This window comes from Harpegnathos saltator, unplaced genomic scaffold (assembly GCF_003227715.2).
Source record: "Harpegnathos saltator strain DR-91 unplaced genomic scaffold, Hsal_v8.6 scaffold758, whole genome shotgun sequence".
Taxonomy (NCBI): domain Eukaryota; kingdom Metazoa; phylum Arthropoda; class Insecta; order Hymenoptera; family Formicidae; genus Harpegnathos; species Harpegnathos saltator.
The window spans coordinates 447247-471933 of NW_020230602.1; the positions used below are offsets into that span (position 1 = coordinate 447247).

The 24687-nt window shown below is 43.3% G+C and overlaps 2 protein-coding genes across 4 annotated transcripts in view; both read left to right on the forward strand.

The window, feature by feature from the left end:
- Window positions 1-978: 978 nt before the first annotated feature.
- LOC105185230 (uncharacterized) lies at window positions 979-8439 on the forward strand. 2 transcript variants are annotated; one of them, XM_011144561.3, is made up of 6 exons: window positions 979-1128; window positions 3690-3856; window positions 3967-4187; window positions 4697-4771; window positions 5335-5575; window positions 6485-8439. In XM_011144561.3, exons 2-6 carry the CDS (start codon window positions 3697-3699, stop codon window positions 6598-6600), a joined length of 813 nt encoding a protein of 270 aa, XP_011142863.1. In that variant the 5' UTR covers window positions 979-1128; window positions 3690-3696; the 3' UTR covers window positions 6601-8439. The 2 variants fall into 2 exon arrangements, with proteins under 2 accessions (XP_011142863.1, XP_025161910.1); XM_025306125.1 differs by lacking the exon at window positions 979-1128 and adding an exon at window positions 3129-3195.
- A 10631-nt stretch (window positions 8440-19070) lies between these two features.
- Pino (protein pinocchio) overlaps window positions 19071-24687 on the forward strand; it is a 43818-nt gene continuing 38201 nt past the window's right edge. The window contains exons 1-2 of one of the 2 annotated variants that reach the window (XM_011144581.3): window positions 19071-19227; window positions 19748-19928. In XM_011144581.3, coding sequence (XP_011142883.2) covers window positions 19793-19928 — 136 coding nt within the window. In that variant the 5' untranslated portion in view covers window positions 19071-19227; window positions 19748-19792. Of the gene's footprint in view, window positions 19228-19691; window positions 19929-24687 lie in introns of those variants that run through there. The other variant, XM_019842220.2, reaches the window with a different exon arrangement.

Below are 24687 nucleotides of genomic sequence, written 5' to 3' on the forward strand. Positions count from 1 at the left end.
TCTATCTTTTTATTTTTCTCAGCGCGGATATACCAAGACGACGCATTGTCTAAAATGTCTTTTTTTCCCAGATAAAACACAAGCTTAACAATGTGGAAAGAGGAACAAGTACAAATGAGTACAATAGTGTGTGACCTGGAGAAGTAACATTTACAGCGAATCGACTCCGCATGACGCGCGAATGCCACTTTAACGCGCTGTAATTAGCGCCATTGATTTAGGGATCGCGATTGAACGTTAATTTACGAGATATTAATGTCGCGATTTGGCGAAATTACCAAGTAAACAGATGGTTTGAATAAATCGGCATATCTACCTCAATCTTACTCTTTTCTAATCTGTTCTCTCGGTTCTGTCTAAGGCCACAAGATCCCTCCGAAGAGACCCGATTTATTCATCAAGCCTCAGAAAGCCACATCGATCCAATCCTGGTAGATCCTCCTTCACCAACCCGTTGAGTCAATGTCGCTCATCCACAGCAGTAATCATTAAGAAACTACGTTAGCACGCGTTGACGTTTGATTGTCCAACAGGAGGCCCAACGGTGATCTGCACTGACGTCGCTCAATAATCAATTAATTAACCACCAATGGTACGTAACTGTTTAAGTAACAGAGCCAATAGAAAGCCGCCGAGACGCGACTTACAAAGACACCTGCGTGAATTGCACTTGTCGGTCGCATCCTTGGTAATGGAGAATTAGATTAAGCCTCGAGATAATCAGTGAAAATCAGCGTGTCAACCGCGTGAACTTGCGACAACTTCGACAGCTTCGTTCCTAAAGCGACTCGGGGGAGCGCTTCTTTTTTTTTACAAAGATACACCTGGTCTCGGGGCTACCCCGTGCGGTCGCGAATTCGAACAAGCAAGGGGAGCGCCTTCCCCGGCGGGGTATGCGCCCGCGCATTAGCGATGAGCCGGGCGAGCCGGCTTCCTTTGATTTTCCCCGCACAGGGTCGCCGGCAGTGTCGTCGGCACCCTTTCGTCGGGGTCGCGCGCGCCGCATCCTGTTGGGTTGTTGGCGTCGTCACGACGCATCGTTCGGCGAGCGCGGCGCGACGCGACGCGACGCAACCCGTTCGGCGTCGCGGACGAAGATGCACCGGCGGCAGGTGCGCGAGCTTTCAGGTAATTCGCGACGATCAGCCGACTTGTGAAGGATACACCGCGAGTGTGGCCGGTCGATCGAGTCGAGGTCCTCGCGCTTAGCCGTTGCGAACACGAGTGGCCACGGCGACGATGGCTCTCACGCTGATTGCCGATCGTATCGGGTGGAGTCGAGTGGCGGAGTTAATTATTTCGGCGACGAGCGGCGGAGGGTTTTGTCAGTTAAGTTGTTATCGTAAAGATCGGTGCTTACGCTCCGATCGAAGTCACATAGGCGGGCGGACGACGAGACATTCGCGGGCGAACGTGTGTTCCTTGACCGGACGTTTTGTTACTTAAGCTCCGATCAGACTCTGATTGATCGCGTGTCTATCTGACTTTCAGACTTTTGTCGAGAGATTTTCGTGAAACATTTCCTTTGAGTGAAGCTCCACGCGGTGGTATAGTTGTTAACAACGACGGTATGGAAAAAACGACGAGGAACAAGTCAAAGTAAAGTAAATAAGCAACATTATCTTGTCGAGTGTTACGGCTCCACGGCTAATGAGACTTAATTTTTGCCGAAAATTAAAGCGTCAACGTCAAAATTGTTCGCTCGGTTAAAGTTTTCTTTGGATAGGAAGAGAAGGAGACTGTGTTTCTCCCTCGTGATATGATTGAATTTGCAATAATGGCGAGTCGTTTTCAGTTTTCATCGTCGACTCGACCGTACTCGATATTTGTCCAATTTTTACACTCGAGGGAAAACGCAGCCAACCGTGACTCGTCCTGCGTACACGTAGATAGCGCATATTTATACACGCTGACAATACTTCTAATACTTTATGATTCATGTAGAGCGGAGCGTGTTTAATTTTTAATAATTTAATATACTTGGCACCAACAACGTTATAGCTCGGAGTTATAGCCACCTTGTATATCGCAGTCTCTCATGGCGATCGATCGTATGAGCACGACACACGTGGCGCACTCCTGGAAAAGTACTCGTCTTCCTGAAGCACCCGATGTACGGTGTATTGTTTTAGGATTTTGGAAGATCAACTCGCGAGATATGGTCTCTTTCTCGTCTTCCGATGTCGATTACTGACTAATAAGACGCATCGTGGATTTTACCACTCACCGTCCATCATCGACGTCATCAACAAGGATCATCGGGGGAGAGAATTTCTTTCGCGAGGGAACTCACCAGTCCAGATCCAAGCAATCCCGATCTGACACCTCAAATCTCTTTTCACACGAATTTGTCTCTCACGAGAAGATTGAAAGTAGAACGATCGTAACTCGCGTATTATCGCCACTCGACCCGAAAATATCCGGACTTACTTAGTGCGGAGCGACGTGCTTCTTTCTCTTCTTTCTCTCTTAAACAATCCCATTCCATAAATGAAAAAAAAATGAGATGTGGGTCATAAAGGTGTCTATTGAGCGCGAAGAAGAGGAGAGAGAGAGAGAGAGAGAGAGAGAGAGAGAGAGAGAGAGAGAGAGAGAGAGAGAGAGAGAGAGAGAGAGAGAGAGAGAGAGAGAGAGAGAGAGAGAGAGGAATAACGCAACACTTCATTTCGTTCTCTAAGGATTCCATCACCCTCGTCTTTCCCTCGTCGCCCACCCACTCTTCCGCGTTTCCACCCCCTTTCGCGCGCAAGCTCCGTGCATTTGTCGACAGCTGCAGCTGCGCGAGCTCCTTGCAAGAGGCGGGTGCACACCCTTCTGCAACTGCAATTGGCAGTATACGCCGCCTCGGCTTGCGAGCTCGAACCTGTCGTTTGTCAAGACCTGTCGTTCGCGCGGGGAGGACCCTCGCGCGACACCCTTCTGGCGGTCGTTGCGTTTTCAACGCTCGCGCGTTGCGGTCTGTCCGTTGTTTACAGTGTCGTTGTCATCTGCTCGCTTCCCGACGAATATGAAATCGATATTATCTTGACGAAAATACGAGTCCTCCGTGCCTTGCCATGGGGATGTTGTTTAATCGCGGCGATTAAGAGAGAGAAAGAGAGAGAGAGAGAGAGAGAGAGAGAGAGAGAGAGAGAGAGAGAGAGAGAGAGAGAGAGAGAGAGAGAGAGAGGGATCGAGAGCAGTGTCTGCGCTTAAGTAAGTCCTTTTTCAAGGTGCGTGTTTATACGCTTGATTGCACCGGTGCGACCGGGTGTTGTTAGGTCATAACTTGCAGAATTCTTTCATCCCGCACCGTTTCATCCCTTTCTCTGCACCAGCGAAATGCCCGAGTTGTCGTACAAATGTATAAATTGATTCTCCACAATCGCACGTACTTAAGTAATTTCAGCGTCGAAGACGTTCGCTAATGATAATATACAGCGTTAATCGGACCTGCTGAGCCGAGTAAAACAGGCTTGTTTATTTTGATGAGAATCTGTTTTGCGCGATTTCGACGCGCGTACGTGTAGTTATATGAAATATATAGAATGAGAGAAAATTGTCAGGAGAAACGAGCGAGGCACCGCTGCTTGTGTGCCTGATGAACGCCGGACGAGTTATCATACACGTGTCGTCCAAGCATGAACACACATACAGCCGTGGCATCGCTCATTTTATCGCATATTGTATATAATTAGCGATCTTTTCAGACGAATTATGATACACGTGTCGTCCGAGAGCGCACACAGGTATGACCGGGTGAAACGTAAAGGTGCGGCTTTCTTCACGAATTTGTTCAAGTCGAGAAAGCTGGCGTTAGGGATGAAGATTAACGAGGACGAAGAAACGGAACGCGCGCCTAGGGTGGAAACTCCCGGTAAATAGTTGATCCCTCCCGCCTTAATCTCAGGGAGGTCTCGCAATTAAACTTCGCAATTTAATTTGATTCGCGCGACTAATGGACATTTGTGACTTTTGTGCTCGCAGCGATCATCACCACTACTTGTCGTCGGAACGGCTTCGAGAACGATAACAACACTATGTCGCGAATTCCGTCGACCTTGAGCGTGACGGCGGTGGACGTGGTCGTCGCCTGTCAACCGTCACCGTCGCATTCCATTCTGACCCTGACACCCGGTAGAACGCGTAACATCGATCAGGATATGGAGGCGCTCAGGTTGAGTCGTCAGGATAATCCTTTCCTGCAGGTTCGACTTCGATTACTGCATTATCGTCCGATGTCGAGGATCTTTAGAAAATTACTCGACTCTCTGACGAAATTTTTCAACGATTCGTCCAATTATAATTTACTATGTGCAAAATGTCGGGTTATAATGTGTGCGAGTATCGTTGCAACTTTGTAAGTTAGAATCGCTGAAAAATGTAACATGTCTTTGTAACTTTATCCTATTTCGTCTCTGACCTTGTTTCTGATTTGTGGTATCTTGGTCACTTTCGTATATCTTCGTAATGTCGATTTTTTCAAAGTTTACATCTCTGAGGTGTTTTTTCCTTGTTTTCTGTTTCTTCATCAGTGCTTAGGGAAACATTGCGTTGTAATTTTTGGCTGTTCGGTCTTTATGTTGGTAAAAATGACGGGTGAATCATTAATATGATATGTGCGCTCTTCTGTTTCTTGGCGACGGCTAATATACGGTTCTACGTGTCGCTCCGCAATATATCGACGCGATTGTGCAAATTTTCTGTAATTATTCAGGTACTAGCGAGTCGCGAGAGTCTTGTGGAATCGATCGAGGAGTCTGAGTCTGACGATGCGATTCTGATGTCGCAGGTAAGACTCCGATTAAGCTTCCGGTCCTAGTCAAAACGTGGAAGAACTGTTCTCAGTCTCTTTCTCGGTATCGTCGGAAAGAATCTCAGAAAAAAAAAAAGAAAAACAGACAAATCAAAATAAAATTATCTCATATACACACTCTCGACGATTTCAAAGTTCACAATATACATATATAAATCCAACTCTTCCTCCGAGACATTCTAAATCGAATTCATCGTATCGGTTCACGTATATAACGAACATCACGTGAAATTCGAAAGTTTCTTAATACTAGAACTACCGACAATGAACTCGACTAATCTCCATTAGTGCGATCGAAATGACGGATTTTCGAAAAGATGTGTTATGCAAGGATAAATGTTCGTCTATTTCTTCAATGTTTGTTGTTTTATTCAACGTGCATCAAGAATATGGGATGCATCGCGATTGGAGTGATTTTTTCTAGAAATTACAAGCCAGTCATTTTTTACCGCTCGGTAGCTCCAGTGCGTTGGATAATGAGGCGCAAACGGTCCTCGTGACTCCAATCTTTTCGAGAGATTGACGACACGTGCTTTTAGGAATTGGGCGACGCAGATCCGCTGACACTCGCGCAGGTACATGAGCACCTGGTGCGCAGTCCACCGCCGGCGTCTTGGCCCAATTCCACGGCCTTCCACTTTCCCCATCAGGACCTGAGCACCACCCCAGGCAAGAACGACAACAATGCAGCGCCGCCGTCGAAGAGCCCGTCGAAGACGCCCTCGCATCGCGGCAATGAAAATGAGCTCTCCAGGAGCGAACCATCGACGGATATTAGAGGTGAGCCTGCCTCTCCTCGTGAGAACGTTCATCGATATTTCGTGAGCTACGAAGGAATTCCGAAAGATTCCATGGGAACCACCTGCCGTTCTTGTCTTTTTCTTTTCCGTCGATAGAGTTCTGTCGAGTCTTCTCTCGAGAAACTACATTTCTGGCCGATAAATTCTGGATCATAAATTATGCATAATGGGACATGGGAAGAAGAAGCGATTAAACGGTCTCGAGTCGATGAACGATGTGGCATCGTTTGGGTCATTCCGTCGGAGTGCGTGAAACTTTCCACCTGTCCCGACGAAACGACCGGCCCGTCGACGGAATAACGATGGAAATGTAGATTGGAGCTTCGGCAAATCGATCCATTCATGAGAAAGAGACACGTCCGCGACCTTGGCATTGCGCTTATGGACACGCGCGATCACCGTCTTTCTCTCTCCTTACATCTATCTCTCTTTCTCGCGTGTACAACACATGTTCTGCCAGCTCCTTATTTTTAACCCGAATAAATTAAGGTTCCTCGGCAGAGGCGGCCGGCCGGCAGGAAGTATCGCTACAGTTTTCTCTGCTATTGAAGCCGCCGGATCGATAGAGCGATTATAGAAGTTATATACGATGACTGGCTATCATTAGAGCTATCTTCTGCGAAGCGGTATTATGGCGCATTTGTGATGAGGCATCGCTTATGAATATATCTCAATCAATCAATTGTACGTGTCCGCAGGATTTCATTTCAATTGTAAATTTATATGCTCGTATGCTCCAGCGAATAATAATCTTATGTATGCGATCGAGTGGCAATTTCTTCGCGCGGTGATTAACTTAAAAAGCGGCTAGGGAATTTCCTATGGCGACTCGACAGAATCTAAAGAGATCGTTGTGTTCATTGCTGACTGAACGACCGTTCCATTCCAGATCGACACTCACATCCATTCTCGTTGCTCCATCCGACGCCGATTCGCTCGTTGTCGGAAGTTCGGCGACTTCATCGCTCAGCGGACGACAGCGTGCAGCTGATGTCGAGTGAATAAGTTCCGGCGAGGCATCGGGAGAAGCGATCCTAATCGTTGTGAAAACAGTTCCTTGCAAAGAAAGGACATCGACTTGCGACTCGGGACTCGGGTTTGCTTCGTGGAGCAACGACTGTCGACGAGCTGACGGAGGATTTCTCATGGGCGGAGACGAGAGTCCGTGACCGCCTTCAAGCAAGCAAGTTTTGTCCTGATACCGAGAAGGATCATCGAGGGATCTTCTCTCGCGTATACGATCCTTGACTCGCGCGACACGGTTGTACACGCACGGACGCGCGCGGAATTCAGACGATAATTGTCGAGACAAGACACGGCGCAATTAACGATGCTTCGAAGCATAATTATCAGCGACTTTCAAGCGCAATTCCTCACCACCGCTCTTTTCAGAGCGGAGATAAAGAGATGCAGATATTGTAGACGCAAAATACGTGATAATTTTCATCATTGCGATCTATCGGACCCTGAGTAGACAATTCGTCAAATTTATTTTCGATCGGCTGATCGGAAGGTTGATTCTTCGGAGCTTTTACGAATTTACCCGTTTAGCTTGAACGAACTTGACTGACGTTTATTTAAACTGTTTTTTTCCATAACTTATAATTATTCGCAATTACGATCGCACGTTTTACGAACGGGCCTACTTTTTAGAGATAGCTGATAAATATAGTCCGAGTACGTCGACGTTCTCTTTGTCGCTCTTCTTGTACTGAGTGATTGACTTAGTGTTCGCACACGTTGATTTTTATATCGGTTCGAGCAGCAACGTATTAACAAATAACATTAGTTAACGACACAAACGATATTCAGAGAGAAATATTCACTTTGGCTTTTTGAGGCTACGCCAAACTGAGAGATTTCGAAGATATTGCGTGAAATATTTTGTGCGCTGATTTGCAAAATACTTGGGGAGATTTTCGGGGAAGGAAGTTACATTATTGCATAATTATTATCTAATTAACGAAGCTATCGTCTCTGTTAAATCGTCAGCTGAGAGAGAATCGGACGAATTTTATTCATTATATCTTAGAGAGTGTTTCTTTTTTGTACAATTTGATAAATATTTATATTATGTTTTTAGACTTTATCGAAAAACGATGCAACGTTACGTAACGATTAGAACGTCAGAAATTAGAACGTTAGAGCAATGCGTGTAATTATTGATTATTATTACGAGGGCAATGTATTGACTCGAGATCTGTTATAGATATAATAGTTATTGTTGACGCACATGTCTATAATTATTCGTGCAATTTAAATGTCTATTTTACGTAGCTGTTTTAGAAGTGTTTGACATTTGATTGTAATTGCTCTTCTATACTAATTGGCCATTATACGATCGCTCTTGATTGTTGTTGAACCGCGAGTTATATGTTTCTTTCTTTTAAGTAATTTAATGATCAAATTGCCGCTACCTTGAAACTCTCTGACTTATAAAGACAATTCTGAGAAAAAATAATTTCGGGACACTTGTGACAAACTTGTGACTCACGGAGATTAATTAATTTCTAACGCTGACGATGCGCCAAATGTACAGGCCTCAATTAAACAATTCCTCAAATTAGATGAGTAAACGGATAGTTATAAGAACTTTTTTATGGGGACGGGCAAAACAGTGGACGGGTTTGTCGATGACGATTTACATCCCACATACTGAAAGTAATATTTCTTTTAATAATAAAGAACCGTCGTCAATGAATTCTCAACGAATCAGAACCAGCCAATTGTTTCTTCTTCGCTTTTTAAGATAACGGTTGACCTCTTTCTAACGTAAATTGTAATGTAAACGGAATCTGACGTGCTCTCATTAATTTTACGAAATTAATATAATATTAATTAATATTAACAACATTAGTATAATAATTTTGTTATATTAAATTAATATATTTGTAATATGTTATATTAAATTAATATATTTATATATTTATAAATATCAATATATAACTTTTGTGGTCGGTCGTGTGGTATACGAAATATATTACTATCAATGGCCACGCGAATATGTTTTATATAATTGATATTTATATTAAATTAATATAAAAATATATAAAGTATTATCTTTTAAAGCTTATAAAAAGAAAGTTGCATGAGATGTTATTGAACTTGTTGCACTCTTGAAACGTCAATTACTTGCAGATAGATGTATATTCATAGTTCAACAAATTCTAAATATTGGCTCAATGCAAGATCGAATATTAGATTTCGTAATAATTATTCTCTCTCGCCACTGGTAGACACTGTTTGTACGAAAGATAGAACTTAATCTTGTCCACACGGCTGGTAATTGGACGAAACCTTCGGGAGTCTCTTTCACATCTGTAAATTTATTGTGTCTATCCGTTGTATTCGATACTTAACGACAGGGCCCGTCAGTTTCTTTTACAAGTACGTCAAAAAGCATTCGATGTGGTTCAAACGGTTAAGTTTAAGCGGTAGTAGAAATGGGTGGTCAATCGAACGCAGAGTAGTAGAACTCTATTTATCCGAAACAGAAGAAGAAGAATGATGAATAAGGAAAGTGAGAAACAACGCTATTAAACTATTATCATTAAAACTCATACGTACTCTCATATACTCTCTCATTCATGTATAAAAAGTCATATAAAGCAACGAGTGTGCTAGAGCAACGTCAAACTCATTACTTATAAAGCGGAACGTATATTACGATTAATGACGATTAATGAAGTAGGATCTCCTATGTGCCCCTCCGTAAAAGTATCTCTTTGTAAAATAATACACTTCAGTTTCGATTGACCACCCGGTTAGTGCTGATCAGAGCGGATCAGGTGCGCATTTAGCAGGGTTTATATGGACTTTGGAGAAAAAAAAAGAGAAGAACAATAGAAATAGCGAAGTACCTAGAAAATTATTGTATATCAAATAGAATCCAATTGACTTGGCCATTGAGAATTGAAATAAATTATATTGTACTTGTACTAACATAGAACTTTTAAGTATTTTTAGAATCCTGAAGCGTTCGCTCTCGAAGAGAGCATCGCTGAAGCTAGACGAGAAAGAGGAAGAGATAGAAAGAAGGGACAGTAGCAAAGAAGAAAAAGTATATGAGAGTAACTTATTTAATCTAGTCGAGTGTAACGAAACATGACCGCGTGCCGTTTCTCAAAAAACTATAGAAGTTGCAGGACATCGAGATAATAGACGATGACGGGACGAGGAGACCATATAAGGATATTCCCTGCAGAGGGGAATATTACGATTAGCCGACGCTCTCAATAGCCAAACGACGCAAGATATTTTTCATCTTGCCCGTAATGTAAAAAACGGCCTATAAAAAACGCGCAATCATCGACGGCAAATGGATCATAGGAGCGAAACGGCGAAGCGATATTATTTTCTGCGGAACAGAATCTTAAGCAGGACGATTCGACACACAGAATGCCGCGGGCCGCGCGCGTACTGGAGAGTTTCGCTACGCGAATGTTTCACTGTTTTTTACATTTCTTTTCTTCTATCTTTCTTCCTTGGGAGTAGAACCGGTAATAGACACACATTCTTAAAGGACAGTTGCGGATGAGGGAGGAACTCTCGAGTGCACACGCCGTCTAATAATTTAGAGAAAACTTCGCGTCTTATAAAACTTTACTACGTTTTACGCATAGAATCGCAATTACGCGAATAAAGTTTCATAACAGGCTGGACAATACTTCGCCGCTGATTATGACAATTATTTCACAATAATTGTCATAATCAATTAATTGGAGAATGAATGTCAGTTATTATGTTGATTGTATTATAATAATCATCAAGAATTCATTTGTCTTCGCGTTTATTGATAATATCATTCGGATCTCTGTGTGCAAAAACGAACAGCGAAGCGGGAAATAGGATGAGGACACATAATGAATCGTAATATTATTCAAAGCATTTAAAAATTAGAGATTTATTAATGGAATATTTAAAAGAATTTAAATAAAATGATAAGGTACGTATAAATGTGAAAATATTGCACATTTAACTTAAGAGAAGAACAGTGTCTGTGAAGTTAGCACGACGTTTTGCGAATTAATAAAAAATAAACATTGTTCCAGTAGCACTTTTCATTGTTTTATTGTTCTCCAAAAATGAAAAAATATTTTCTGCATGTATGTATACTAAAAAACTGAAAATTAAGATGTGTCGTGCTAACTTCGCGTTCCAGCACGACGTTCCTCCCTCTAGAAGTACAAGGAGACGATAAATATTCCGACATCTGATGATTGTTCTAGCTATGCAGTTCTATGCAAGTTTAATGTAAATATAGCATTTCAGAACAAAATGTCAAGAACTGTCCAAAAAATCGAAAATTAAGGTGCGTCGTGCTGACTACGCGTTCCAGCACGACACTTCTCCATCCAAAGTACAAGATGAAAAATATTATGACATCCGCCGATTGTCCTAGCTAATTCTATGTAAGTTTAGTGTTAATATAGCATTTCAAACGAGAATGCCAAAAACTGACCAGAAAAAGCCGAATTGAAAAATGCATTTACTTCGCATTCTAGCACGACCCTCCTCCCTTTGAAGAAAGTAAAAGAAATCGATAAATAATAAGCTTTTTGATTATAGTTCCCGTTTGTTCTACTCGAGTTCTATCATTATGAAACATTTCAGGACAAAATTCCAACAAGTAGCTATTTTATGCGATTTTAAATATTTGTTGTCAGCACGACTGTTCCGTATGGCACATGCTGCCGTGCGGATAACCGGCTGACGGACCGATGCTGCGTGCAGAAAAAGAAAACAATATAAAATATAAAACAATACGATGTTTTGTTGCATTTGTGACGTACATTTGAGGCATAAGTCGAATCAAATTCAATTTCACAGGTATAGAAACATAAAACCAATGTATTGTAACATAGCAAGCTAACGTTAATAAAATCTTTTATCTCTACTTTTATATTTATCTTACATATTTTTTATATTTGTTTCATATATTTTATATTTTTCTTTTATATATTTGTCTATAAATGTATACTTCATTTGATAACTGTAGTACAAATATGGCGATTTTTGACAGTTGATGTAAGCTAGAGTGAGAAAGAAGTAGACGCAAAACAACTTTCCCTCTCAGTCATAAACTGCCAATTTCCGGCTTCATTTTTTAGAGTGAATGCTTGGTCTAGGTATATGGCCGGTATTCATAGGCTGCGTTCCGCTTCATTCACTGCCAGTACTGAAAATACATAGTTTGTGTCACATATACTATAGAATTTCAATGCTAGCAGTGAATATTGGAACGCAGCCATAGTCGGATCTTATATTTAAGATCGTCTTCAGTTTATCTTCAGATGCTGTACAAATTACTTCATTGGCTACGGGGTACCTAAAGGTGAACTTCATAAGATGGTCTTAAATATAATATAACTCGATTATGAATATCGGCCTTGCACCCGTATTCATAGTCAGGCCTTATATTTAGAGCTTCCTTAAGTTTATCTTCAGATGGTCTGTAGCCAATAAAATAATCCATGCAGCATCTAAAGATGGATATAAGGAAGCCTTAAATATAGGCCTGACTATGAATACGGTAATAAATCTCGTAGGGCTAGCAGTCTTTATTAATAACTTGTCTATGGCGTAGGTAAAACAGTTGGTATTGGTTGCGTTCCGAAATCCACTGCCAGTAATGAAAATACATAGTTTGTGTCACGTATACTATAGATTTTCAGTGCTGACAGTGATTATCAGAACCAGAGAGGAACGTGAAGCGGCCAACAACACGGCCTTTTCGACGACACCGACTTTCCGCACTGGGAAAGGGCGCCATCTGCATCCATTTTGAGAGGGAAACTACGATGCTACATTCACTTTCAGGTTTCGGCGGTAAAACCTGCATGCGGTGGCAGTCCGTGCTACATCCATTTTCAGGAGGTTTATGTCTGTGCTACAACCATGACAACGTACTTGACAAGCACGGTCTCGCACATTGTTACGCATTTATAACATGAATTAACATGTTAACATGTGCAAAAGAAAAAAAAGAATTGACATTGTGTATGATTAATATCATGAAGATCATACGAAGTGTCCGATAATTATCTGCCAACCTGAAGTATGAGAGTAGATTGTGTTGAGACAAACATAAAAGTCCCATACCGTTTTGCGAGATTCGCAATAATTATCGAGTTATTAATGATAGAAATTTTAGGAGTAGAAGCGCGCCGACATAGATGATTGGAGAAGCGTTGCAGCTGCTCAGGGCAACGATCATGAATCTTTCTCCCTAGCGTGAACTAATGAAAAGTGAAAGACTTCTGTGAATTAGCGAAAAATGAAAAATTTTATATGAATTTGTGAAAATCGAAACATTTCACACGACAATTGAGTCGTTCAACATGGCGGTTGCGTTCTGAATAATTCTAAATGATTATCAAAGAAATCAAAATGATCAAAATAATAATGTCCGTGTAGTCCGAAGGATATTACGTGACACGCGAGATCCGTTTGATATAATATCCAAAGAAAATGTTTCAAAATATCTATGTATATATCGGAAGATATCGAAGACTATTAATACAGAAAACAGGCCGAAAATGTATGTCTCTTAGGTTTGCAAGACATGAGAAAATTTAGAATAATTTTTATTTTATAAATATATACACACGTTGGCATTCCTTAAGTTAATAATTCAAGGACCTAACATTCTACTCGTGAAGGGACGCCATCGCCTCTCTTTTCACAACGGTGCGGATGTTTAATTCCTTTCTTCCTTATTTTCCGCGACAACGATACCGCGACGAGGCCCTAACGAGGCAAGTTCGCTTATAACCAGCGTTTATGTCAGGAGCGCTTCCCGGGAACATTCCGCTCGAGGAGTTAGTCCGCGATAAAAAGTTTCCTACGATCGGAGGCTGATGTGACTTAAAGTTAAATTGCAGCAACAGCATTGTTATCGAGCAGCCCTGAGACGGGCTGCTGTCATCCGTCCGTGACGTCTGTCGCGCGCCTTTGCGATTATCGGCAAATTCAGTTTCCTCGATTGTTCGCGCGATTTCAAGTGGCCATAATATATGGCGATAATACATGGCAATATGTGGCAATAATATATGGCAACAATATACGGCAACAATATACGGCAACAATATATGGCAACAATATATGGCAACAATATATGGCAATAATATGGCCATAAAAATATATGGCAATAATTCAGGGAATATATTTTTCGTTCGACAAAAGTCAATGCAAATTTGCGGCATGCACAATGTAATAATAAAAGAGCTCTCTGCGAGCACTGAGTCAAACGCTCACCGATGATGATATTGACAATGTGCCGTTGCATCCAACCAGATCCACCAATGTCCGTCCATGTCTTCTGCCGCTCTCCATGTCGCGCAGCATCCATCTCCAGCAGCGGGTCCCACGTTGACTGCTACACTTTCACCACATTTCCGCGACGCGGTCGATACGCGGTATTAGAGCGGCGATATTTGCGTCAATTAACGAACGTTTCACGTCGACATCGGTGGAAACTTTTTACGCGCTGCAAAACGAACTCTATAAACTTGATCGGCGAGGAGCAAAAACCGTGTAAAAATTTATCGACTCGTCCAACGAATTTTTGCGACGCTTTTCGCGATCGCGCCTGAAAAGTCGCGAAAATGTGGAGGTATCGATATCTACGAGTGAAATATTCGCGACGCGAATGCACGCGAGGAAAGATTAGACCCGATCAGAAACCGATCGTCCCGAGGGAGCGCAAAGAGAGAAAGCGGAGCAAAGTTTTCACGCATGATAGCTCCGTCACGAAGAAACCTTACGTTCGCGATACTTTGGCGAAATGAGAATTTAAGCCTTCTTTATTAGCAGCGCAAGTAAAAACGCGTATCTTGATAACCGCGGTCGCGATAAAAGTTCAAAGGCACGTGAGCGAGGATACCTCAAGCTCGGCGTGCGCTGGCGCAATTTCTGCGCGCATTTTATACGCTACTCGAGACAATAGGGATCGTGATGAATGGACAATATTGCCAAATAATTCTACAGCCTGTTTTGGAAATAAAAGAAAAGTAGCCAACGATATCGGGCATTTATGCATATGAATATATTTTATGCGGACAATTGAATATTGTCAAATAATTGTTAAATAATTCTGCGACCCGCTTGAAAAATGAAAATAAAGCAGCTGATGACGGTATCGCGATTGTAGATATGAATATCTCTTAATCAGATGAACATCAATAGAGACTTATTCGGTATTTTAAATCTCGTATGCAGGCTATCGATCAAGTAATTCCCTGATTGTTTCGGGTAATGTATTTTAGTCAACGTCACAAACACACACATGCAAAATCTATTTGCAATTCGCATTGACTCGAACGATATTTTATCTAGTTCCACATCCTTCATGCGGAATTTTGTTTCTCTTTACATTTTGTATTTACTCACCGAAACGACTTGCAGTCAGAGCCGGCCACGTTCCGCTTCAACTCTGTAACAAAAAATTCACATTCGCTCATCAGATCAGACTAACGAGTGCGGGCGAGTAAAAGAGTAGTTTACCCTCTGCGATCGTAATTCAAGTCGAGCTGGAAATTATATTTAGCCAGCTTTAAATCGCCAAGGGTCAAACAGAGGACTATAGTAAACTTGTAAACTTACCTTCAAGCCGACTCTGCTTGGCCCGAATCGGATCCTCCGATGCAGCATCTGCGTCTGCCGGATTGCTGTTGCTTTCCGCAACAACTGAAACAGAAAAATAATTTTCCCGGTTGATAACCTGCGGTAGAGAGAAAGGGAGAGAGCATATCTTTGATCGGGATGAATCGAAAATACGGAAATATTTTGATACGCAATTTTTATCTTTATATTTTTGCTCCAATATTGAAAATTTAAATGAGACTTAAAGCTTTTAAGAAATGATGAAGAACAAGTTGCAAAGGCAAAGATCGTAAAGGGTTGAACACAGATGTGTAGGTAGGAAACTTGTAAACCTTTACCTTCCGACCGACTCTGCTTGGCCCGAACCGGATCCTCCGGTGCAGCATCCGCGTCCGCCGAATTGCTGTTGCTTTCCGCAACAACTGAAACAGAAGAGTAGTTTTCCCAGTTGATAATCTGCAGTAGAGAGAGAGAGAAAGAGAGAGAGAGAGAGAGAGAGAGAGAGAGAGAGAGAGAGAGAGAGAATATCTTTGATCAAGACGAATCGAAAATATGGAAATATTTTCATATGGGATTTTTATCTTTATATTTTTGTTCCAACATTAAAAATTTAAATGAGACACGAAAGCTTTCAAGAGAGCTGATGAGGAATAAGTTGCAAAGGCAAAGATTGTAGAGGGTTGAACACAGATGTGTAGGAAACTTGTAAACTTTACCTTCCGGCCGACCCTGCTTGGCCCGAACCGGATCCTCCGGTGCAGCATCCTCCTCCGCCGGATTGCTGCTGCTTTCCGCAACAACTGAAACAGAAAAATAGTTTTTCCAGTTAATAATCTGCAGTAGAGAGAGAATATCTTTGATCGAGACGAATCGAAAATACAGAAATATTTTGATATAGAATTTTTATCTTTATATTTTTGTTGCAACATTAAAAATTTAAATGAGACATGAAAGCTTTCAAAAGAGCTGATGAGGAACAAGTTGCAAAGGCAAAGATTGTAGAGGGTTGAAAACAGATGTGTAGGAAACTTGTAAACTTTACCTTCCGGCCGACCCTGCTCCGCCCGAACCGGATCCTCCGGTGCGGCATCAGCGCGTCCGCCGAACTTGCTTCCCTCAACGTCTGGAACAAAAATTTTGCGTTCCTGGTTAGTAAGCTGCGGTAGAGAAAGAATGTTTGGTCGGGATGAGTGGAGAATATTCGCTACGGTTTTTTTTTCTTTATTGACACTGAAAGTCTAGATAGAACTTGGAGCTCTTGAAAGAGCTGACGAAAAAAAATAACAACAAGAAGCGGAGACAACAGTTGTGTGCTCTCGAAAATACTCTTTTACGAATGGACATTTAAATTTAGATCCCGTAACGAGAGTAAACAGACTTGAAAGAAGTGCTGACCGAAAACAAAAAAGGTCGCAGTTTAGGAAGCGGTATGACGTTGAATATTCTACACAAGACCGGTATACTTATACAGTTGGGAATTATTCAGAATGTTTGATTAAGAACATGATGAATTAGAGATCCGCGTTCATGGACCGTTATCCGTCTCTGTCCGGATCAATATCTTTTGTTTACAACAACGTAATAAATAGATAGACAGAGATTGACGAGAGTAATTGCAAATTCATAAAGTGTCTATGATAACTAGTCGGATGATGACGGATCGTGAATGCCGAGCGCGAAATTCCGACTTCCTATTCCCGGAAAATTTGTCAAACGTCCGCTCTCGTTATCGGAGACCTCCCGCATAATAAATGATTCCACATACCTGAAAACGTGACTGGTATCGCTGCCGGCGTCCTGCTTCCCGGCTGCTGGAGTCCTCCGGATTTCACTCGCTCACACTTCTAATGTCGATACTCGCGATTCGACCGTGCGGTTAATCAACGCGGTGCCGATTGAGTATCTCGAGGACCGACGAGATACATTTCTTTCAATTACACGAAACGGAAGTGACGAGCGCGTCGCGCACGGCTGCTGCTGATGGAATGAAGTCGAGGCGCGCGAGTGTTAATATGAAGTGCAAAAAGTGTCGTCGCTCGCGAGCCGATCAACACAATCGGCCCGCGATGTAAACATTGCTGGCCTCGACGGCGGTTAAAGTGAGAGAGACTTGCCCTTGGGCGTCTCTTCTTTTCTCGAAGGTTCCGGAACGACGAGGGAAATGCGAGGAGGCCTTTCAACTGTACGCGACATTGATTTACTCTATTTATTGATTACTGAAAATAAAGAAAATTACTCTGTCGAAGCATCGGACATTTGTTAGCTTTATGTTAATTAAAGAGGAATGTGTACGGTTAGAAAATGTGTTGGCAACTAATTGTACAGAGTGTCAAAGTTGTTGTGACGCCGTTTTTCGAGAATAATTAAAGGTCATGGTAACGTTAAAGAGTGAAATTTCATCCCATATGAATTTTGTCTCGTTCTTATTAAATGTCAGATTATCCGCTCCGGACAATAACTCTTCTACCTTTCATCTAATATTCAATGATGATAAATAACATTTAATTGCATTCGTTTGGCTTTTTTTATTTCGAAAATAAAAAAATATATACCAGGATGAGATTTCACCCATGACAACATCAATGTGATTTTCTTGCTGTTTTTAAAAGTTCAGATATTTCGTCGACTCGCGAGATATTTATAATCGGAGTCTCGTCGCGTTAATTAACACGTGCTCCTCCGAGCGGATCGAATGCTCACCGACGGCCACTGTCAGTGCCACGAGCGAATGTCCGGAGCGGACGGGATGCTGAATGCGAGAAGCAGGACGAAGGGAACGGGACGCGGGAAACGATACATCATGCGTCTCCAGACGTGTCGAATCGTTTATTATACAGGAGACTTTGATACGGCAACATTCGAAGATTTAATATTTAATACGTACTTTTATTTTTCCACTCCTCCCCCCTCCTGCCGCTCTTTATAGACTTACGAAAGTGGATGTAGCACGGACTTCCACCACATGCAGATTTTACCACCGAGACCTGAAAGTGGATGTAGCATCGTAGTTCCCCTCTCTCGAAATGGATGCAGATGGCGTTCGCCGCTTTCCGGAAAGTGCGGAAAGTCGGTGTCGCCGAAAACGCCGTGTTGGCTGCTCTCAGGTTCCTCTCTGGTTTCAACGGCCAGGTGTCGGTGGGAGTATCGCGAACTTGCGAGAAAGCCGAAAGGCGTTCATCGGCGAGCACCGGCCCGACAGCTGAATTTCCGTACAACAACACGGAAGAATAGCTATATATATAATATATATAAAAAATAAATATATGTACAAAAATAAAAATAAATCTGTCGCGTTTGCTTTCTATTCATTCCATTTCTTTCCATATGTATACTTTCACTGTTTTTCATAATGAGCTTCTCAGTTGAATCATGATTGTAATTATAATGTCATACATGAATCAATTAAAAATGATTTTGAAAAAGTTCGATCCAACAGATCCAAAATTTTACCCCGAATAATAAACCCCAGAGAGAAATGTTAGATTGATTAACTCTAAATTCAAATTCAAATCCTTAACATGTGAAAGAAATTTCTAATAGCTAATAGTGTCGGTTTAGCGTCGGATTGCAAGATGTCTCTGGACGTATAAGAGTCTTACTGCACCTTGGAATCTTATTATACAGATATATACCTAAACATTAACATCGCGATACAATCTCTCCGTCACACTCGAGAGGCGTGTCCTCTCGTTTATTACAATAGCTAGTTGCACGGTCGAGCTGTTTTATGCTCGCAGCCTAGCCGAACGTCGCCGTCGTCGTCGTCGTCGTCGTCGTCTCTCTTTCTCTTGTAAGTAAACGAGAAACGTCTCCTGACACCGTCGCGCATCACGCGTTGAAATACATCGCGCGCGATAACGCGCGTCAGGTGTCAGTCGAGCGTCGGTTGTCGTCACGCGCGTATCGTCGTACAGGGAGAAGCGCACACATCGTCGCCGGCTGACTTCTTCCGCGAAAGAATCACGAGCGACGGCGCACGCGGAGCGTACCGGCGTAAGGAAACGCGTTCACTTGGACGTAACGTCTCAGGTAAGGAATTACGCAATCTTGTTTGCGCGCGTGTTCTGCGTTTATCTCGCAGAAACCGTTAGGAACGCCGTTCCGCCGCGCCGGGTGTCCGCGAATTCGATGCTTCCGATGTACGACAATGCCGAGCAACTTCGTTCCGCTGACGATGCGTTTCTTCGAGCAGCCGATTCTCGTGGCGGATCTCGAGAAAACTGAAAGAGAGATCTGGGAAAACTTGAAACGTACGCGAAAGAGCTCCACATGTGTGTGCATGTACATATTTGTGTATGCGTGCATTTGCACGCTTCGTTTCGCGAATTGCGAGCGAAGGCAGCCGCGAGTCGGTGTGTCGAGCGAGCAAGAGAGGTTACGGGGCGAAATTCAAAAATTTCGGGAACCTACGCATGCGCGCCGCGCGACCTCGTGTACGCGACCATTTCGCGAGTATGGTCTTTTACGTAGCGCTTCGCGCTTGTAACGTACACGGAGGTGTTCCGTGCGCGTTTCTCGTCTGCAGCGGCCGGTTTCGTCGATGTTTCAGACTCGCGTATCGGAGTATCCTTCATCACAACACTCGCGGCGAGACATGACGGAGACAACATTGACGGACTACGAGGAAGGCGTATGCTTCGACGCGGACGATCCGGACTTCGCGCCCCCGATCATTACGTTGGACAATGTCATCACGGCTCAATGTTTGGTCAGCAACAATGTCGTTGACGGTGAGCACATCTTGAGATCTTTGATCGTCCGCGCGTATAATCTCGGCAACGTCCTAGTTCGCGCCCGTCGGCCTGTCGCCGACGCACGCTGATGATACGCTTTAACGCTCGGCGACGCATGTGTTTACGGCTGAAGATCGTGGTAATCCTAGCTGCAGGCTTCAAGTAAATCACGCTCATCTGCTCAGGCTTTGTTTCTCGTCGCGACAGATCGCTCGCGAAACAATTCGAGAATCGTCACCGTAAACGCCGCGTATTACATCGAAGTAAATATTTGAAGTATATATATATATATATATAGACATGCACCTGTCCAATATCTAATCTTAATCTCCAATATACGTAGCTATATATTTGAGCTATTTACTTTCGACTTTGAGCACAAACTACAGAGACTACAGAGGGAAATCGTGTCGATCTGAGTGTGTGATCTATTTCGTGGTTACTTTTCAGCGGTTCCTCAACGAGACGACATTCTGAATTGAGCATTAGATAAAATTACTGCAAGATTCTGCGATAAGTAAATTGATGAAAATGGGATTGAAATTGAGCAGTTGAGAAATCGAAATCGTCATAGGCGAAATTTTCCGGCACAAGAAATCAAGAGTGTGCTATTGAAATTCCTCGGGAAATTTTTCCCCTCTTCTCCCTATTCTTCCCTCTCGTTTCCGACTGGATTAGAAAGCGGAGCATTAACGGGCAACGTAATATCTTTATTACTTCCACGACGTGATCGATTGTGTATCTCGCTTTACAGCGAGAAGATCACCCATCTAATCATTCGTCATTAGAAGATGTACAAAGAAGATGTTACACTCAGCTGACAAAGACTAAAAGATGCAACTATTATTTTAATAGATAACTGAAGATAGAGAGTAATATAGATAGAATGAACGAAACGTGAGTAACCGAAGTATCCTCGGACTAGTTCCTGATCCCGAGGAGAGCGACGAGAATGTCAACTCCGTGGAAGAAACCTTTTTAGTCCGGTTTGTCTAATTTTCAACGTAGGAGCAACCCTCCCTCTGCCCCTCGCCGGCTCACTATCTCTCTAATTCTTTCTCGCGACGTCACGAACATATATGAAACATTTATACCAGCGCTTCTGACTGTGCGTTCACTCACACGAAGCAACGCGCACGTATTGTACACGCATACACGCACATGCGGCCACGCGCCATACCGTTTCGGGCACGCGTGAACGATGCGTGCGATATCACGTTCAGCTTGACGCGTGTAAATTCTGATACGACGTAGAATTCCGCGCTCGTTCCCACGAGCCGAGAATAATGACGGGAACAATCGGCGTATGATTATACACAAATTGCACGCGCAATTCTTTATTATTCGATTCGATCTTCGATCGACCGCGATGCATAAATTGGCGGCGGCACGGCAGAAGTGTTAAATTTGCAAAGCGGAATCTTTACATAACGCTACTGCGAATCGGAATTTTTCCTCGCACTGCTTTGCCGTAGATTTTTGCTTCGGATAGCACCGCGATGGTATCGCGGTCTCAATTATCCTCGATGTCGAAGTTTCTTCATTAGGCACGACACACGGCCCGACGCGAGAATTTTGAAAAAAGAACACGCAAGTGCAGTTGAAAGTAGATAAGGGCGTATTTAAGAGGCGCGTTTGCGACGTCGATTTTTAGAATCCGACGTTCCCCGGGTGTTCTGCCGGGAGAGGGAACGCATCTCGTGTTCTCTTTTCTTTTCGGCGTGTGATAAAATAAACATTGAGAAGCGTGATTCGGCGGAACCTCCCGTGACAGATTCGGCTATCTCCGTGAGAGATAAATTGACGAAGGAAGTCGGGAGAAATTCGTTTGTGTGGAATCGAATATCCGACGTGAATATTGAATCGTTCATCGAAGCGGTTTAAGTATTTCTCTTTTTCTATGCAATCCAGAGCGCGCTGGATGTCTGAAATGAGAGAACATAATTTCTAGGAAATTTTCAGAAAAAAGCTCTCTCAACGGATCATCGGCTGCGTCCCGAAATACACATCCGAAAGTTCCGTCTTGAAAGAAATTTCGCAGAGTACAAAATCGCAGAGATCCTTCGATCTCCATCGAGAACAGTCGTAAGTCTTCCGCGACGCGTTAAATATTCATTGCGTTCGTCCGAGGAATTAGAACAGACGAGAAAAAGAGCGGAGATAATCAAATATCTTCGGGCTATTATTAAGTTCGGCTGGGGAAACGATCGCGAATTTGATCTCGCGGAGTCCGTTTACGTCGATGCATGTTAATTCGTATACGGTTCCTTCTCTTTGTACTTTTCTCTTCTCTTTTTCGCGATACTCCCTTCTTCTCTCTCTCTCTTTCTCTCTCTCTCTCTCTCTCTCTCTCTCTCTCTCTCTCTCTCTCTGTCTCGCACGAGCATATAATCGCCGCTTAGACAAAAACGAGGATTCTTCTCGGAAGGATCGGTCTCCAGACGCGACGGCGTTCGTTATCGTCGCCCGCGACTCTATTATTATATTATACTAACACGCACGCGGCGGCGAAGGGCGGAAACTCGATCTACCGACAAAATTGGATCCACGCCGGCTATCGCCTTTCTTCCCGAGAACTCCGGCGCGGTGAGCCGATGCTGGTAGCGTCGGGCATACGTCTCGCACGTGACTAGTCATGTTGATAAAGACTATTCTATTCGGCGCAACAGCAGACACCGCCATCTCCCAGGAGTCGCTGCTTTCCGTCGGGACTCGTCCTTACGATTTCCACCGTTCCCCGAGACGAGTTCGCCTTGAAGTAAAAAAGGAACACGCTTACCATGTATTCAATATATTGCAAGCAACGGCGGTGATTTGGAGCTATACGCTATACGCGACGTGATGTATTTCATATCTTTTCTTCTCTATATCTTATTAATTGAAATAGTGATTTTCTCAGCTATTAATATTAGATATCGTCGTAAATATCTCAGTATATGCGAAGACTGATTTCCTACGTGTTGCTCTTCATGAAGCTAATCATTGATGTGTACTCACGTTTTCATGCGGCAGTTCTCTTCCATATCAACCACTCGGTTTCACTCGATTGTGCGTTAGATGGCGACGAGGAGGCTTTTTCTCGAAAGAACGATCGGTGACACTCTTGTGTGTGTCGAGTGCGCGTAAAGAATAAAAGGGATCTAGTTGATTCTCGAGTTTCGCGAGATTCAATTCCGCGCGATGACATTTTGCTATCTTCTTTCTCTTCCACTCTCTCTCTCTCTCTCTTTCTCTCTCTCTCTCTCTCTCTCTCTCTCTCTCTCTCTCTCTCTCTCTCTCTCTCTCTCTCTCTCTCTCTCGACTCTGTTTGTCTTCTTTTTTATTCAATCGCAAAATACACTCTTCTCTCGTTGATATTTCTCTTATATCCACGCTTTTTTTATCTTGCACGTTTTATCTTCATGCATATAATACGCTTCTTGTCGCGTGACGCCTTGGGGCCATCGGCTTTCTCTCCCGTTATGCGCGACAACTTCGCTTAATTGCATGGAGAAAAGAAACAGAAAATCACGAGAGAATCATCGAAGAACCGAAATGTGTGCGAGTTGACGTCCGAGTTGGGAATTGCGAGATTCGAAAATTGAAAAATCTGAACAGACTTTCAGAAAGAGAGGAAGGTAACAAAAACTGGGGATACAATTTGGAAGAATATAGTTTTAAAATATATATCAATAGATAACGGAGAGAGAGAGAGAGAGAGAGAGAGAGAGAAAGAGAGAGAGAGAGAGAGGGGGGGGAATATTTAATTTGATTATTTTTGATATTAATCGGACATTGACAGTAAAATCTGGCCGTCTGGCAGACCTTACGTTCGAATGCGCACGTGCATCACGGACAGGCGATTTTCAATGCACGTGACACCGGTGCACGAGTTTCTGGCGATACACGTGTGTGTGTGTGTGTGGCCGGTACACGGGGGTGCCTCTATTTCTAAAACGATGTGTCAGCTTCTACGAGCAGTAGAGCGAGACAGAGATACGTCCATCCCGCTCTCTTCACGCTCGCTCTGCCGCACTTTTCACGCTTCAACCAGTGTAACGGGCCGAGCTCGGACACTCGAGAGAGCACGCAGGTCGGGAATCCGAAAAAAAACAAAGATGCACGTCTGTATGTTAAATCCGTCGCGCTTGCATCGCGCTCGTCTCCTCCTCGTCGCTGCCTCTCGTCTCGTCGTTGTCTCGAGTTTCATCACCCGCCAAGGCTGACGAGCGCGATCGCGAGGAAATTTCCCGCGGCAAACAGGTCACCGGGTTTATCGGCGACCCCCTGCGTATACACAGACACGGCGATCTTTCAACTTTGGCACTGGCGCCGTTCTCCGATAACGAGGTGACGAGTCATCCTGCGTGCAGGCTGTTGCAGAAGCACTGGTTGCGCGCCGTTTATAATAGTTCATTATTATATATCAAGTGATTGTCTATGCGCGACCGAGTCACCGCGGATGCACCTTTGCATCGTTTGCGCGACATCCGACATAGCTGCTCTGGCCTGTTATCGATTACGAAGACGCTCGCGCGACACGCGATATCGGAGCTTCCACGAAGAACGCTCGCGTTTGTCGATGATGATAATAATTCGATCGCGTTTCTTTCTCCCCGACGACGCGACGTCGCTTGCAAATTTCTCTCGTACAGCCTCACGTCTGCGGGTTGAGTCTGCGTTTTGTAGTGTCATCCTGTCAGTTTTTCAAGGAAAAAGAAAATTACCGTTGAAAGGAGATACATCTGACTACTCAAATCTCCCGCTCGAAACGAAC

What these genes read in the sequence shown, in the direction of transcription:
- LOC105185230 (XM_011144561.3), top strand. Translation starts at nt 3,697, where the DNA reads ATGATACACGTGTCGTCCGAGAGCGCACACAGGTATGACCGGGTGAAA. An exon ending in GCCTAGGGTGGAAACTCCCG is followed by an intron (nt 3,857 to 3,966) that starts GTAAATAGTTGA and finishes TTGTGCTCGCAG; the next exon opens with CGATCATCACCACTACTTGT. An exon ending in ACCATCGACGGATATTAGAG is followed by an intron (nt 5,576 to 6,484) that starts GTGAGCCTGCCT and finishes GTTCCATTCCAG; the next exon opens with ATCGACACTCACATCCATTC.